This window comes from Bufo gargarizans, chromosome 8, assembly GCF_014858855.1.
Source record: "Bufo gargarizans isolate SCDJY-AF-19 chromosome 8, ASM1485885v1, whole genome shotgun sequence".
Classification (NCBI taxonomy): domain Eukaryota; kingdom Metazoa; phylum Chordata; class Amphibia; order Anura; family Bufonidae; genus Bufo; species Bufo gargarizans.
In genome coordinates, this window is record NC_058087.1 from 26,133,904 (window position 1) to 26,151,508 (window position 17,605).

The window sequence follows — 17,605 nt, forward strand, 5'->3', positions numbered from 1 at the left end:
TTCTCCCTGTGTTTACATGTTTTTTTTTTTTTCCCTCACTCCAAAGACATACCAATAGGAAACGTATATGGTCTCCATTAGAGACAGCAAGTGATAAGGTTTATAAAACACTGAGGAATATGTCAACGCTATATAAGTGAGTAAAATAATAAAATATGGTTATTCAGTCAATTTTTGCAAAAATTTTGCAGAAACACAAAAACAATCGAAATGGAACCAGCTTTAACCACACTGGTTACTATTTCTGACAACATACACATTTTCCATATGTTGGGGCCCAAGTCTAAATTTGGATAGCCGATTCTTTGCATTCCATTTTAGCATGTAAATTAACTGGGTTGCACAGTATCTGCTGCAAGTTGGTCAACCCAAGAGTCACAGCTTGTGAAGAAAAATACTGAACAAACGCAAAGGATTTCCACTGGTTTGGTGCAGTCAAATGAAAACAGGAGGCTAAAGTTGCCTCGGCCTATCATGGTAGCTGCCTACATGTTTGGGAGATACCTACACTACAGGGCCTACATACACCAATGCTATACAGATAATAATTGGCTGTCTGTTTCAAGTCTTTGAGGTCACAACTTTCGTTGCTCAATGCATGCCTACATTAATAGGTAGAGAAAAGAGTCTATTAAATCTTCCAATGACTCTTGTATCCTAAAAAAAACACAAGATAATCAGATGGGTCAAAGCCCAACTCTTCCAACTCCTACCAAAGGGTAGTTGGGCTATCCTCAAACACATTAGATAAATCCAAGCAAAAAAAGATTGGGATCCACCAAATTTCTATACCTCATAGTCTTCCGATTCGGGAAAGTCTTCAATTTACCACCTGAAAGGACCCACAAAGCTCACAGACATTTGTAAAGCCATAAAAAGAATGTCGACAACAAACCACCTTCAATGGAGAAGATAACGCCGTGGTTTTAGACAATAAAAGAGTCACAATAACACTCAGAAAACCAAGGATAAGTGCAGTTCAGGCTCTTTCTTCATCCAAAAGTAGACATCCATTAACCTGCCCGTAAACCTAGATGACATATTAAAAGCATATCTTGCCTAAAAGCCTGGGCATTACCAGGGGGATGGTTGTGGAAGCAGAAGTTAAAATTTTAACACTGTAAAAAAAACAACTAAAAACTACTGCTTGAAAGAACCGCTGGGCACACAAAATGCCGCAACGTAACAGGACAAGATACTTCCTAAAAAAATTCAATGCACAGGGTGAAATTAGGGCTTAATTCACCCGTTTACAGCCGTTGATTTCTTTAATAAAATTGTCATATATTTATTTTATTTTTTTCACAGCACAGCAAGTGCGGGTCTTTTCCGTCCCCGACGCCCACGATTAATAGCACGGCCTGCTGAGACTAAAGAGCCCTGCAAATGCTGTGCCGATACAGCGCTCCAGATCACAGCAGAAGCTCAACACTGACTGTAGCTGGGCTCCCCCTGTAACAGGCGGCATCGCAGTTAACTCCAATACCGCAGTCTATAGCAACTGCGGCATCTAGGCAGTTACAGAGGCTTCCAATCAGCATCGAACCCCATAAACACAATTGCAGGGTGTCAATGCATTGTCATGGCAATAGGCCTGTCATGACTGTATGGGAATTTGGCTGTGTCACAGACATAGACTAATAGCCTGCCTGACACTGTTGCAGTGATAAGCTTTAATGCAGTGATAGACCAGGTACTGTATACCACTGCATTATAAAAGCCATGTCTGCTATCAAGCGTTAAAAAAAAAAAAGTAAAGTTTATATAATAAAAAATAAATTTAATAAAAAAATCTGCACACATCTATGGTGTTGTGTCGTTGTGTCGTTTTTACCCCTCCCCACGAACAATGTAAAAAAAATGAAAATGCAAATCATAAATGGAATTGTCCCCTCCCTCCCCCCAAAAAAAATTATATATTTTTTTATCAAATCAAGTCCGATGCATCCTAAAATGGTACCAAAGAAACCACGTCTCATCTCGCAAAAAATAAGCCTATATATGGCTATGTTGGTGGAAAAAAATTTATAAGACTACTTTCACACTAGCGTTTTTACTGGATCCGGCAGGGTTCAGCAAAAACGCTTCTGTTACTGATAATACAATCGTCTGCATCCGTTATGAACAGATCCGGTTGGATTATCTTTAACATAGCCATGACTGATCCGTCAGGAACTCCATTGAAAGTCAATGGGGGACGGATCAGTTTTCTATTGTGGCAGAGAAAATGAAACCATCCCCATTGACTTGCATTGGGGTGGTCATGCCGGATCAGTCTTGCTCCGCATCCCAGGACAGAAAGCAAACTACAACATGTTGCGGTTTGCTCTCCGGTCTGGGAACGCAACTAAACGGAACGGAATGCAATGCATTTTGGAGCATTCCGTTCTGTTCAGTTTTGCCCCCATTGACAATGAATAGGGACAAAACGGAAGCGTTTTTCCCCCGGTATTGAGCCCCTATGACGGATCTCAATACCGGAAAATAGAAATGCTAGTGTGAAAGTAGCCTAAGTTCTGACACTTAGAACGCAATGACATAATAAACTATTGTGTTTGCAATAGCAGGCATTCTATTTACGGTGCACCGTGAATGTGGTAAATTTTAAGTGGCAAAAAAACAGCAAAAGAGCTTTTTAGATGTACAGAAAATTGTATCCCTAAAAGCTACAATTTGACAGAAAAAAAATAAATAAAGAGCAGAGCCTCTAGTTGTAAAAATCGGCCACATATGAACATGGGACTACCACAGATGCCTTCAGCTGCAGGTCAGCCAGTTTCACAGGTACAAACCTGCTGACAGATGCCCTTTAAAAAGGAGCTGTCATTTCTAAATAGCAGGGAAGGGATTAAAATAATAAACACAAGTTCAAACCCCCTCCGTTCCAGTGCCGCCGTTCTGGTTAACACAGCTGCAAGGGGGATATCCCCATATACAGCATGTGACTGCTGCAGTCAACCACTGGCCTCAGTGGTCTCTTGCTGTATATCACTGAGGCCAGTGCTTTGGCTGCAGCTGTCACATGCCGTATAGGGGCACATCATCGATATAGCGGATATATCCAAGCCCAGTAAGTACAGGTCGGTTTATTATGTTAACCCTTTCCCTGCCATGTAGCAATTTTTAAGTGGTAGATCTGATCTTGTAAAGATAAAGGAGATTGTACTCCGGAGTCAGAGAAAGCCAACTGACAACCACCTAAGACCTGTAATGGTGCCCACGCAGGGATGTCACATTTATCATCCATGTTATTTTACACCAATTTGAGAGAAGAAAATGAGTTCGCTTTAATTAAGATGGCAAGAAAAAGAAATGTGCCGATACTATTTTAACCACCCAGGCACCAGAAATGATGAAATACTTCATCACTGAAATTTAAAGAAGTTACAGCTCAGAATAAGATCCCGAGGCAGAGAGTCATTGAGTCCTCAACATGTCAATAAAATACATACGCAGTAGGACGACTCAAGCGCTTCTCATTTTGTGTCCCATTTAGTCCCTCTCCCAAGCGCTACCTCCATGTATTGCTCATAGCCACCACAGTCATTTCAGTAGGTCAGCCAACAAGGTCAGCCTTATATTAACTTTAAGTCATGCTGCAATATTGCAAAATACATTAGGAATCCCAATAGCTTGACAGCGTTTAATAGATTTACAAGCCCGAGCCCTGTGGTAGGCGGCTGGATACATTATTACAGTAGGATGGGGTAAAATATAAAACGCAACTAGGATGGCAATGAAAAAATATAATGTAGAGCACACAGGTTAAGAGTCAAAAACTGCATAAATATATACATTCTCTCATTGTTAAGGATTAAAAGGAAAGGTTGCCAAATATAAAAAGAAATAATAATAATTTCCAAAAATAATTCACAAACGTTGAAGATTAATGGAAACCTATACATTACCTGAAACTCCAAGGGGGAATCAGCTGTGGAAGGAGGAGGCGATTCTTCACACACAGCCAGACTCCGCACTAGCTTTAACTTTGAACTTGACTAAAGAAAGTGATTTACAAAATAATCACATATGAAGAGACTTGCTTCAGAAAACTTTAAAAAAAATATTAATATAGATTATTTCTTTTTTATTTTATTTTCCATTCACAATGCATTGGGCAGCACTCAGTAAGTCCACAAGCATGTTCTTAGTACATTTTGCAAAAGGAGCAAACAAAAAGTTCACGCAAAATAAAAATACAAAAAAACAAAACATACACACAAAAAAGCTGCAAGTACAAAGTAAAAAAAAAAAAAAAAACACGTGTAAGAGCACAAATAAAAAACCAAAACAAAAAGCCCACTAAACATGCCCCAAACAGTCCTGTTACTATACCTTAGACCTTTTTCCGGTTTGCCCCAAAGGCTGAACCGCGCGCTAAAAAGATTAGGTACAACATCTAATTAACATAGAGGAAGAACTTCAAGATCTAAAACTACTATTAGGAGATGTAAACGAAGCAGGAATTATTTCTAAGACAACTTATAGAGGAGACCTGATACCATGTTTAGACCACTGGGAAAAGTCAGGATCATCAACCTAAGGCCTATTGCACACGACCGTTTTTTTTCCCCCGTTTACTGGCTGTTTTTTGCGTTCCGTATACGGTCCGTATACGGAACCATTCATTTCAATAGTTCCGCAAAAAAAAACTGAATGTACTCCGTATGCATTCCGTTTCCGTATTTCCGTTCCGTTTTAACATAGAACATGTCCTATTATTGCCCGCAAATCACGGTCCGTGGCTCCATTCAAGTCAATGGATCCGCCAAAAAAACGGAACACATACGGAAATGCATCCGTATGTCTTCCGTTTCCGTTCTGTTTTTTCCTGAACCATCTATCGAAAATGTTATGGCCAGCCCAATTTTATCTATGTAATTACTGTATACTGTATATGCCATACGGAAAAACGGAACAGAAACACAACGGAAACAAAAAACGGAACAGCGGATCCATGAAAAACGGACCGCAAAACACTGAAAAAGCCATACGGTCGTGTGCAATAGGCCTAATTATGAAGACTGGCAAAATGAAATCGGGTTTCTTTTTGGGAAATGCGCTATAACTACATTTAAAAAAATATATATAAATAAAAAAAATAAAAAAAAAATCTGCCTAGCCTTGATGGGCCGTAAAACAATTTCACCTTGACTCATCAATTTATAAAACAGGCACGCCCACGACACATGAGCTAATGTTGACACCCCCCCCCCCCCCAACTTTTTAATAAGTCATGATGTGAGTCTGTAATCGCATTTTCTAGTAGTAATTAATAAGACAAAAGCCTAATAACATTCTAATGCTTTTATTATTTTGTCCTACACTCATTTTTGCTAAACACAAATTATGATCCCAATTATGTTTTGCAATTAAAAATATATATCATAAAAATTTAGCCACAAAAAAAAAAAAAGTCTGATTTGCGGCTTACTGCTTATGTGTATTCCACTGATCGAGTTAATGCGAAAATAAACCCAACCGATTTCGAATGACATTTTAATAAAAAATACATCAACTTAGATGAATTCTTGGATATTGACTCCGTTCCCCCTCCAATCCCCCGAGATCCGGCTGGCAGACAAATAATTCACTTAGTTTCCGTATTCGTTTCCCTACATTATACTGATCACGCTACATGTAAATACAAAAACAAATTATATCAGCCTCTAGTTGGCGCCTTGTTTTATTTTTCATTTTTATTTTTTTTACATTTATTTGGTTTGTCTCTCTATCAACATCATGCATCAAGATTGAAGGTTAGTGTGATAAATCTCCCTGATCATCCGATGCACGCTCTCCAACTTAAACCAATTCCAGAAGCTTGATGTGTCAATTCTGAAGCCGGTGTTGAAGAACTGTATAGCCTAGCCTCTATTACACTGAAAAATGGAAAGCCGGAAAAAAAAGATGTCTTCAGACACGTTACTTGAGGCCGAGCAACGCAAACTGCTTATAGTAGTAATCTACTCTGTAGGATTCAAGTGACTTTACCGTAAATTATTTTTGGGGCTAAAAATATATACTTTAACATTAGGTTCTAAAATACAATTTAAATAAAATAAGACAAAAAAGTAATAACATACAGGAATTAAAAAACAAAACAAATGCAAACCTACTGAGCAAGGGTAAAGTGAAAAATTTTGAAAAAAATTTAAGAGACCCATATATGACAGATCAGACGGACAGTCTGCGCACAGAAGAGCGGGAGTCCAAGGATTCCGCTTAAATCCTCTCTTGATTGAATCTGTCCCTGTGAAGCTAAGTGGATACTAAAAGTCTGTAACTTGTTTCAGGTGTGGGTATGAAGTCAATCTGGGGCAAAATGTTCAAAGCAGAACCATAGTAAGGGTTGCATATGATCCTCAGGCTTAACCTCTTTACTATTATTAGGTACATTTAGATGGAAGACTATAGATTTATTGTATGGAGCTGGTAAGGATAATATGTGGTGCCGGATACATCAGACACCAAGGGAAACAATATGATAGCACAAATAGGTTGGATTTTATCAGTTTAATGATACTGTTTCCCTTGGTCTAAGGTGGTGCCTGATACCTCTGGTAAGGACAAGGCGGTGCAGATACCTGTGACACCAAGGGAAACAATACGATAGAAGAAATAGCTTGGATCTCATCAGTTCAAACATATTGTTTCCCTTAGGCTACATGCACACGAACTTAATGGCTCTGTGCCCGTGCTGTGGACCGCAAGTTGCCATGGGACAGCCGCATGTGGATCGCGGACCCATTCACTTGAATGGGGTCCACGATCCGCATGGCAAAATAGTAGTGCATGCGCTACTTTTTAGCGGTGCGGAGGCACGGCCACAAACACCACAGAAGTACTCCATAGTGCTTCCGTAGGGTTCCGATCAGTGCCTCTGTTCCGCATCTCTGTGTTTGCAATCTGGAATGCAGACGGCCGATAGCCGCTGTATGCGGGCCGCAATACGACCACGGGGGGGGGGGGCACACAGTCGTGTGCATGTAGCCTCAGTGTCACAGGTATCTGGCACCACCGATTGTCCTTACCAGCTGCATACAGCATATCTAAACATTTTTTCTGATTGCTCACAATAATGGTACAATTAATTTGGATTTTGTGAGTTCAATTGTATTGCTTCCCTTGGTGTCACAGGTATCCGGCACCACCTGACACTAAGGGAAACAGTAGGATTGAATGGTTAAAATCTATTCTGTTTGTGCTATAATATTGCTTCCCTTGGTGTCGGATGTATCTGGACAAGCCCATTCCCAATTACCGGCTCTATACAATAAAACCTCACATGATAATTGCACAATTAGATTGGATATTATCAGTTTAATCACCCAAAACGGTTTGGAACAAAAAACAAACTACTAAACGTACACAAGTAATGTAAACTGGCCATGCACACAGACAATATCACCTGAATCCTTTGACCATGTTTTTGGTCATCTGGGTTCTACAACCAATGGCTCAGGAGTGGAGTTCTACATTTCACTGCCTAGCTGTTGAAAGCTGCAGATACGCAGTATGTACTTGGCACCAGTTATGTTATTGTACGCAGCTGTAATCAAACAACTATATTTTATATTACCATCAAATTTTAAAGTATAATACAAGTCTTATGGAAACTTCATACCAGGGCAGGGCTTCAACCAACCATATCACTGGGAGTTGAAATCAGATAGGGACCATATCATTGGCATTTGGCTCAGGATCATATAACTGGTATGTGACGCTACAGAAATGTTCGAGAATCTAAGTGGATTGTTTTATTCATTTGCTTTTTAGCCCATCACTTCCTATTTGGTTGTTTTCACTTGCTCCCAGGTTTAAAGGGAACCTGTCACCAGGATTTTGTGTATAGAGCTGAGGACATGGGTTGCTAGATGGCCGCTAGCACATCCGCAATACGCAGTCCCCATAGCTCTGTGTGCTTTTATTGTGTAAAAAAAACCGATTTGATACATATGCAAATTAACCTGAGATGAGTCCTGTCCCTGACTCATCTCACATACAGGACTCATCTCAGGTTAATTTGCATATGTATCAAATCGGTTTTTTGACAAAATAAAAGCACACAGAGCTATGGGGACTGCGTATTGCGGATGTGCTAGCGGCCATCTAGCAACCCATGTCCTCAGCTCTATACTCAAAATCCCGGTGACAGGTTCCCTTTAAAGCAAAGAGGAGATTCTGAGGATGCGGGGCGGTGCTGGACTCCTCTCCGGGACAGGACTCATCTCAGGTTAATTTGCATATGTATCAAATCGTTTTTTTTACACAATAAAAGCACACAGAGCTATGGGGACTGGGTATTGCGGATGTGCTATCGGCCATCTAGCAACCCATGTCCTCAGCTCTATACACAAAATCCCAGTGACCGGTTCCCTTTAAGGCTGGGTTCACACGTGACTGAACAGCTGCAGTACGTCTGCGCCCATAAATACTCCGTGGACAGAGCCTTCCATCCACTGTACAGCTTCCGGCACCCGCACGACAGAGCTGATAGGTGGAGGTGCTGGCCGTCGGACCGCCAGCCATCGGATATAGATGACCTTGTCGCAGAGTATAGGTCATCAATAACTAATCCCCTTTAAGGCTAAATGCACACGATCAGGATTGCGTGCGGAAAATCCGCACTGTAGGTCATGTACAATGTTCTATGAGAATTTCAAATTCTCAATACACACGATGCAGATTTTTTTCCGCGCAGATTTTGACCTACGTTGCAGACTTTAAAATCCGCAGCATGTCAATTTATTTTATTTTTACTGACCGGATTTTCTTCATTCACTTAGTAAAACCCGCGTGCGGAAAATCCACACCAATTGATGCAGATTGACCGCACAGATTTGCCTGCGAACACCTGCGGGTTTCAGTGCAGATTCTCTGCACATGAATCCTGAATGTGTGCATGTACCCTCAAAAGTGCCAAAACCAGTGCAGGCCAATGTATCAGCACCTATCTACACTATAAAGACAATCAAGGCAAGGCCCAGTTTATCGGCCTGACCCAATATCTCTGGACAGCGTTACTGTTCGGAAGGGCGGCCAATCAGGAACTAAAACTAAATTCTGTGTCTCACTGCTGAAACCCTCAGTGCTCAAATATAATCCATGAGGGAACCCTACAGCGCCACCACAGGGGAAATGAAGCATTACACAATTCCCATTCAAATCAATGAGCTGCCCATGTGATGTATGAATGTGCTGGGACCTCTAGAGCAAGAGATCCTCTTTGTGAACATTCGGGCAAATAGATGAAGACCCCGAATGACCTAATAGGGTACTTAAAGAGTTTTTCTAACCTTCACAACTAGTTGGGCTCAATGTCACAAGTGACCTTGTCAAGGTCACGGAAATTTCCCTCGTCTATAGAGAAAGTTGCATTCACCATACTACTACTATATTCAGCGTGGATGGTCAAATTTAATTTCTGCAAATTTTTTTAAAAAATTTGCAAGTTAACAAAAAGGTGTCAAAATTAAAATCGGGGAACCAATCACAAGTGTCAAATCTGCTCAGGGTCGTGATAGAAGTAGTCAATTCTTAAAGGAGCCAGCAACCCCAGTAAGAACGTTACTAAGCTTATCCTTAAAATTCCATGCTCCACTAAAGCCAACCCCCTAACGCCCGCCGGTGGAAACGGGGGAACTAGTTTCGGGCTGCGAGTTCTCATGGAGTAATGAAGTGGAAAGGGTTCTGTGTCAATCAAACCCAGCTCTGCAGTGCAGTTGAACGCTTTTGTAATTACGCGGAAAATTGTAGCGACGAAGTGAGGGTTTGAGTGTGTCACTGTCACCATTCATGGCACATTGCTTGGGAACATTCCTAGCGAAATTGAAAAACAGCAAAATTTTTCTCTACTCTCTTCTCCATATTCGATAGGAAGAAGGGTAAATGAATCAAATGCGATTAAAAGGGATCACCAGGATTACATGAAGGGAGTTCCAACAACTAATTTTCTCACTTGCAAAAAGGTTTTCTTCAAGGTTTGGTCCTGAAATGCAGATCCTCTGAAGCACAGAAACAGAATTTTTTTTTTTTATCTCCCATGTTCCGGATTGATTAGTTACGTCTGTCTGCACAGGACATATGAAAACAGACACAGCTAAGTACTGCACTGAACAGACCTGTCTAATCAATCCTGCCCACCCGCAGCCATGATCGACAAGGTACTCAGGAGGAATATATTTACACTTACATAATCCCAGAGATCCCCTTTAAGTGAAGTTATCATTGACTAGGCCAGTGATAGGCAAACTGCGGCTCTCCAGCTGTTGAAGAACTACAACTCCCAGCATGCAAAGACTGCCTACAGCTTTCAGCCTACAGCAGGGCATGGTAGGAGTTGTAGTTTTGCAACGGCTGGAGAGCCGCAGTTTGCCTATCACTGGACTAGGCTACTTACAGGGTGTCTTTATCAGGGTTTCTACACAAACAAATCAGTTTAAAAATACGCTATAGAAACCATTTACATATTTATCTTTTTTTTTTTTTTTGTCCTAAGCAGATATTTTGGGTTTCTAGCATTTTTCCCCCCTACAGAGGAGATGTCAAAATGCCAGAAAAACACCAAAAGATGCCACCTAAATAACAAAAATGGTTGTAGAAAAAAAAAAAAAAAAATTTTGTGTCCTAGGTTTTATATTTCCCATAGACTTTCAACTAACATCTGGAGAATGTGCGCACCCATCCTAATTCCAGCAGGGGTGCTGTGTGCTCTAACCTACACCTGCATCAGGAGTGTCCTCAATGGGAGGTAACCCCAACTGGTAACCTTTAGACTGTAAGCTCATACGGCCATACTAGTCAAGCTATTTGTATTAGAATTTACATAATCGGTTGCCAGTGTCCTGTATGTGGTTCAGAGTCTGCGGGAAATATTGATTTAATACAGATCATTAATATTAAGTTTTAGTCTTATTAGCATAGAAATATAAAAAATATATATATATATATATTTTTTTTTTTTTTTTTTTTTTTATTAAATCTAAGCAACTAAAAATGCTAATCCACTGTTAATGGAACAACCAGGCCTTCTGATGAAATTGGCCAAAGTATAGACTTATTTTCACACATTGCATTAATTATGGATAAGACTATCCGCTCCCCTCGCTTAGAAGCTTGGGGGGCAATATAAGATCACAAAAGTAAAATAAATAGTTGTGGGTTGGCAAAGATTTTAAAGCAAGGGTGGCATCTCAAATGCTGTGCCTTCCATCCTCACTTCGGCATACACGGTTATGTAACGCACCCAAAAAAATTCTATATACAGAAAAAAATAAGAAATATCTGAGTACGCACTACGCACGCTTGTAGAGGTTAAAATATATATGTAAAGCTCCATGATATTCATACATACAAAACTTCTCATTGTGAAAGGGGGTGGTGAATGTAGAGGAATCTGCCAAAAACGGTACAAAAGTATCACAAAACAAAAAACTGCAACATTCAATAATTTAAAAACATTTTTGACCGCCTGGCCTAAAACAATACTGGCGGTGTAACGGAACAGCAACCAATGTTTTTGACTCCGTTATACTTTTACTACTTCTTTGTGTCTGTTTTTTTACTGCTATTTTATATGACATACAGGTTACAGAAGCAATCCTTTAAGACCATGACTTCGCTGTGACCTGAGGAATCCGAGTCGATGCCAAGATTTAGATGGCAGAAGGAAAATGGGACCTGGCGATATTTGCAACTTCTCATGCAATTATATCTTGTGAGAAGCTATAATTTTATTCCTTTTTTTAAGCATTCATCACAGGGAAAGGCGAGAACAATATTGGTAAAATATATTCACAAGCAATGAAGCGATCTATGCTGCATGTGTACATATAGATTTTATGTTAAGCGTAATTTTTTTCCCCACACAATGACAAACTCATGCAGTGCACGCATTTTTAAGAATCCTAACGCTGTAAGGGATGATCATTGATAATACAGGTTACATTGGCCCTTGGTGACTCGGCCTTACCGTAGGATCCTGCTGGTTATCGCAACCACCGTCATCCCTTTCTGCCGGCGACTTCTCAAGCCCTGCGGTCTGGAGGAGGTTCTCGATGGAGCTGGAGTGGCTCAGGTCGTTCTCGGATCCCTTCATTGCATCGGGGTCGTCTTTTACAGCAACAATACCAGACATCCTCATTGGAAAAGGTCACTTTAAAACTTTAAAGGATATACAAAACCTGAAGATGCCGGGGAAAAAAAAAAAATTTTTTTTTTTTTAAAATTCATATCTAGCTGGTGCTGGTCTTTTATGGACAGATGTAGCAGAGCCGAGTTCACCATTTCACTCTCGGGACTGCGTTATAATAAAATATACCCCATAACCAATGGCTTTACCAGCTGCATAGCCTCCAAAAAGGTGAACTTGGCTCTGCTACATGATATTATGCAGATTACGACTCCATACATGAGACACGGCAGGTGTGTAGACGTTCACCATGAATATTTCATGGCGACAAATAGTGGCAATTCATAGTTAATAACCAGAAAACTGTGGCTGCCATAACTAATTGTCTCTACTGCTGGAGGATGTGTATCGAGTCATGAGCACAATACACACCCGCAAGGTATCCCATAGCGCGTTACCCTGGACATACAGCAGTCTTATTAACTATCAAGTCAACCATGTATAGCACAGAAGGGGTTAAAACAATCTGGTAAAATAGGCACAATTTGCCGATCCTCAAATTCTTAGCCCAGTGCCCTTTCTCAGACTGCAACAGCTTAACCAGTGAGGTCTATTGACTGTGCGGTTCCAATTTAACCCCTGAGGTGTCACATTCCACCACAATTAAATCCATTAACTGTACCCATGGTGATTATAACTCCCCTTCCCTTTCCCTTCTACCCATGAATAGTCAGGAAATAGTCAAGCCCCATGATCCAATCCTCAGGCTCTTCATCTATTTCCAGATATGGCCAATTCTATGCATTCCCAGTGGTCTACAGAGTGTGGCTTTCCCATTTAAACCTTGCACACCGGCACAATCGCTTGCAAAGCGGACACGTGCCTCAAGGGCAGGTTATTAGACAGACCTCAATAAGCCCCGTTAAAAATGAAAAATTGCAAGACAATCAATTTGAGACTTTTTTTAGAACTGAGAACTGACACAGATTTTTATATTGCTCGGCAACTTATGGGAATTTTATTTAAAAAAATTAAATTATATATATATATATATATATATATATATATATATATATATATATATATATATATATATATATATATATATATTTTTTTTTTTTATTTTATTAATATTATGAATTTTTTTGCATTTTTATAAAACCATTTTTTATTTTTCTTGCGCTTCATGTCCATACAATTATGTACCCCATCCATGCCATACATTATGTAGAGTTTCACCCACCAACCTATGACAATAATGGCTTTCACTGCAGTCATTTGATTGTTTGCTTACTGTAAACCAGTCTAGGGTACCAATACTTCTGCAATGACACCAAATGAGTTCTCCAACCACCACCACCACCACCACCCCCCCCCTCCATCCCAATTTTTAGGGGCTATAATTCTGTAAAATAGGGGGTTGGCTTTAATTGTTTTCCTGAAGTGTCAGCCAGGATTCTAAACATAGACTTTAACAATAGAGCGGTTCCTGTTACCATGGGAACAAGAGAGGAGAAGTATTAGCTGCAGCTTCAAAAAAAAAAAAATAGTGCCGTACAGGTAGCAAGAACAAAAGAGCAGATTCCGGGCATAGATATAAATACATTATCACAGCAATGTGCCCCTAAAAAATCCAGACAAAGGGAAGGGCAGATTTATCATCGTTTGTTTAGTTCTATGCTAAATAATCCAAGCGCCGCGCAGAGCGAAACGTTGTAACCAGCAGGGACCTTTCTGAGTTTCCAAAGGTTCCCAGATGCTGGGTCACCTAACATACATCACTATTACCCCCAGCATGTGAATTCATACTCCCATATGTATGGGAGGGAGGCGACAGATTCCATGTACATAGGTTTAGCGCTATGTAAAGTAAAAGAACATTGGGTTTTAAGCTGCACGCTACGGCGCAATACATGTACAGATGGGCAGGAAGGCAAGGTCTCGGCGTGTGGGCTCATTATCAGTGTGTTGGTTGAGGACCTCATCTATGTGGGTGTTAATGGTTTACATTTTCTTCCATTATTATGGTTTCATGAGCATTGTAAAAAATATATATATATATATATATATATATATATATATATATATATATATATATATATGTAAAAATACTGATCTGCAAAGAAATATTTTACCCCAATAATATAACCGGAATAAAACAATAATTGGAAGCCAATTTTGGAAGTTTCCGTTGCGATTCACTACCGACAGGAGCCTAATGCCTTGCCCTTATCAAATCTGCTCTCCAATTAGTAAGCCCTTCTGAGGTGACCTCATCGAGAGGTGGGCAATTATTGGCCACTTCTCCCCTCTCCATCCAGAATGATCCATAGGAGGACTGGAAGGTCAAGACACCAGCGGGGGCACTCGGCCATTGTTCTTCCAGTTTTTGAAACCTAGCATGGCAATTACTGTCAAGTTCCAAGAGATATTTCCAAGGCAGTTAACTACCATCTGGTGCAGATGTGAAACTCTCAGTATGCCCCATAGGCCTCGGGCTGTAGGGACATGCTGAGACTTTTAGTCCTACACCACCAAAAAAAGATTGTTGCAGCATATTGTAGACAAAAGGCAAGACAACATACATCCAACCCCCATCCAAGAACTAAGATCTGGAGGAACAGGAAGATCGAGACGTCACAAGACCAGTTGTTTTTTAATCAAATTCCTAACCTTGTTTCACATTTTTTCTTCTAGATTTTAATGTACATACCTGGGGGACGGGGGAGTTTGATGGGAAATTTACCTGATGAATCCTACTGCTATGAGTATGTGATGTCCCAGAGTAACAAAGAGAAATATTTTCAGGCTCCTTCCCACCGAGATTAAGCAGGATGTCAGTTGTAATGAACCATCTGGAAGGTGACAGAAGCCGTCCCATGTCCCTGTCACCAGTGGAAGGTCCTGGGCTGGGTGATGTGGCTGGAGGTCAAGTGCAGCATCTCTCGCACCAACCTAAAGACAACACACAAAAATATAGAGGGGTACAGATACAGATGCAAAAAATTTTACAATCACTTGCCCCAAAAATATCTGCACGGACAAGACTCCGGAAAGGAACCTTCCTCTCATCTGCAACCATGAATAATGCAAATAAAAAATGTATGCAATAAAAAAAAAAAAAACTTCACTGCAAAGAGATTTGGAAACCTAAATGGGAAAACAAGCCTAGGATTTGGCAATTTGCACAGATTTATCATTCAAAACATCGGGACACTGGACTGGAATATAAAAGAAGCAAAAAAACAAAAACAAAAGAAGATTTAAAAAAAAAAAAGAATTGGTTTTTCTTCTCAAAATACATAAAAAGCATAAAGAAAGACAGCCTTTGTTAATAGGATTCTGGCTTTGCAGATCTGAAATACCTCTACATATAACGCAGCCCGCATCATCATCTGCTCTCATTATCACTGGTGGGAACGTTGTGCTTAGAAGGACACGGTAATAAGCGCCTCCTTAAATATTATGCAGAATGTTACACTTCAAAAAAAAAAAAAAAAAAAAAAGTGGAAAGACGATGAGAGATTCACAGCACATCAACGGGGCCGGCCGTGTCATTTTATCCTATTAAAATGAAATCAATCGCAGTCACCTGGTTACACGCCAAGGTGATCTCTAGAGGAGGAAGAAAAAAAAGCCTGCAGCGCTGGGGAAGAAAAGTGCAATAACGTGCAGTACGGTCCATCAGGGGACCACGCGAGGCGAGGGGTGGGGGCTTCAAAGTTCACACCACTGAGCATGCAATATATTTACAGCTCTGACAGCACAACAGACCAGGAACATTACATGATAATTATGTGTTACTGGACCCTCCATCTCTCGCCAACACAGTTTTAACTCCTCCAGTAACTGTTACTAAATCACCAGCGAACAGCGACGACCAATTGTAATGTCCTGCAAACAGTAACACTCGGCTAGATAAGGTCATTTTACCGACAGGCAGACTTTACACACGAGAAAAACTGCATATGACAAAAAATGGCCAAAAATAATCAAAAACTAAAATAACTGCAGGAGACGGTGGCACCTAAGGATTGACGTTGGAGAACAGACATATAGAGAGCAATGGCAGTTTTTCACAAAACACATGGGAGGGCTCTGGACTTGGGTCCAGTCCGGCTCTCCAGAAGTATTAAAACTCTCACCAAGTGACCTATGACATATATGCCTGGCACGCTCCGATAATGAACAAAGCGAACTCATCACATACAACTATATATGTATATATTATATAGAATAATAAAAATAATGAATGAATTGTTTTTACTAAGATGTCACAAATCTAAAAAATAAAAAGTGATATATATATATATATATATATATATACACACACACACACACACCTATATATCACAAGAAATGAGAATATATATTACAGATAAATATAACAAATCATTTCTTGTTATAGATAAATATAAAACACTACACAAGTTTTTGGGTTTTCTGGAAGATTCGGAGATATTCTCTCACAAGGAACAATACACATCAATATCTACTAGATTCTAGAGACATAACTCTGATCCCATATCATTTAAAACTTACACAAAAATATCGCAGCCAATTCATACAGTGCACCTTCCAAAAAAAAATTTGATAAAATATTGCACTAGTAACAAGAGCAGAAAAACTGCACAATATATAAAAAAAAAAAAAAAAAAAAAAATAGAAAAAAAAAAAAAAAAAGCACAGTAGCTAACAAGTCGAGGACTTGCTCTGCAGTCACATACCTGAACCATCCCGGCTTCTAGTTTCATTGCAACAAATTACAGAAGATATGCTTTCCATAGCATCTACACAATTACTCTGAATTGCTCTTTGAGAGAGCGATTACTGCCACCCTGCACTCAGACGATGCTTCGTGCACCTGGCAAACAGTCTGTTAAGGCAAATACAGGAGGCTGAGAGTAAGCACACAGCCAACAGCTGCCCATGATGTGATGTCAGTGGCAGCCCAGCCAGTAACAGAGCAGAACAACTCCAACACGTCCCAGGCTAAATTCAGATCTTCATTAGCAATTCAGTAGCAGATGATGTAAAAAAAAAATTATATATGTATAATAAAATGTGTGAACGTGTGAAAATGCCAAGTGAGGGGGATGGTAGGATTGATCATTAAAGCTATATTTTACACAGCAGTAAAAAATAAAATAATAAATAAGCACGTTAAAGTAAAATATATAAAATGTGAAAAAATAAAATACGCGTTTTAAACCGTAAAAAGAAATACCATAAATAATACAATAAAAATTCGCTCTCTAACCAACGTTTTAGGGGCGCTGCATTGTATTCGTATTATAATGGTTGGGTATAAAAAAAAAAATATATATATATTATTTTTTGTTCTATCAATATTCACGAGTAAAATTACAGAAATCATTTTCATATCAGACATAGCAATTAATAGAAACGCCCCAAGAGAGGGGCAAAAAATGTAATAAATATATTTTTGGAGGTTCTAGGTAGAAGTTCTTA

At 39.7% G+C, this 17,605-nt stretch overlaps 1 protein-coding gene across 17 annotated transcripts in view; it reads right to left on the minus strand.

The window, feature by feature from the left end:
• The window catches only part of R3HDM1 (R3H domain containing 1), an 85,672-nt gene that overhangs the window by 43,793 nt on the left and 24,274 nt on the right, over window positions 1-17,605 (minus strand). For 14 of the 17 annotated variants that reach the window (XR_006391007.1, XM_044302522.1, XM_044302511.1 and 11 more), the window contains exons 3-6: window positions 14,880-15,088; window positions 11,975-12,185; window positions 4,336-4,377; window positions 3,909-3,998 (exon numbers count right to left, since the gene is read on the minus strand). Coding sequence is in view for 16 of the 17 variants with exons in the window: in XM_044302522.1 (XP_044158457.1) it covers window positions 3,909-3,998; window positions 4,336-4,377; window positions 11,975-12,145 (303 nt within the window). In the remaining variant the exon portion in view is untranslated. Of the gene's footprint in view, window positions 1-3,908; window positions 3,999-4,335; window positions 4,378-11,974; window positions 12,186-14,879; window positions 15,089-16,860; window positions 16,989-17,605 lie in introns of those variants that run through there. The other 3 variants (XM_044302512.1, XM_044302517.1, XM_044302520.1) reach the window with 3 other exon arrangements.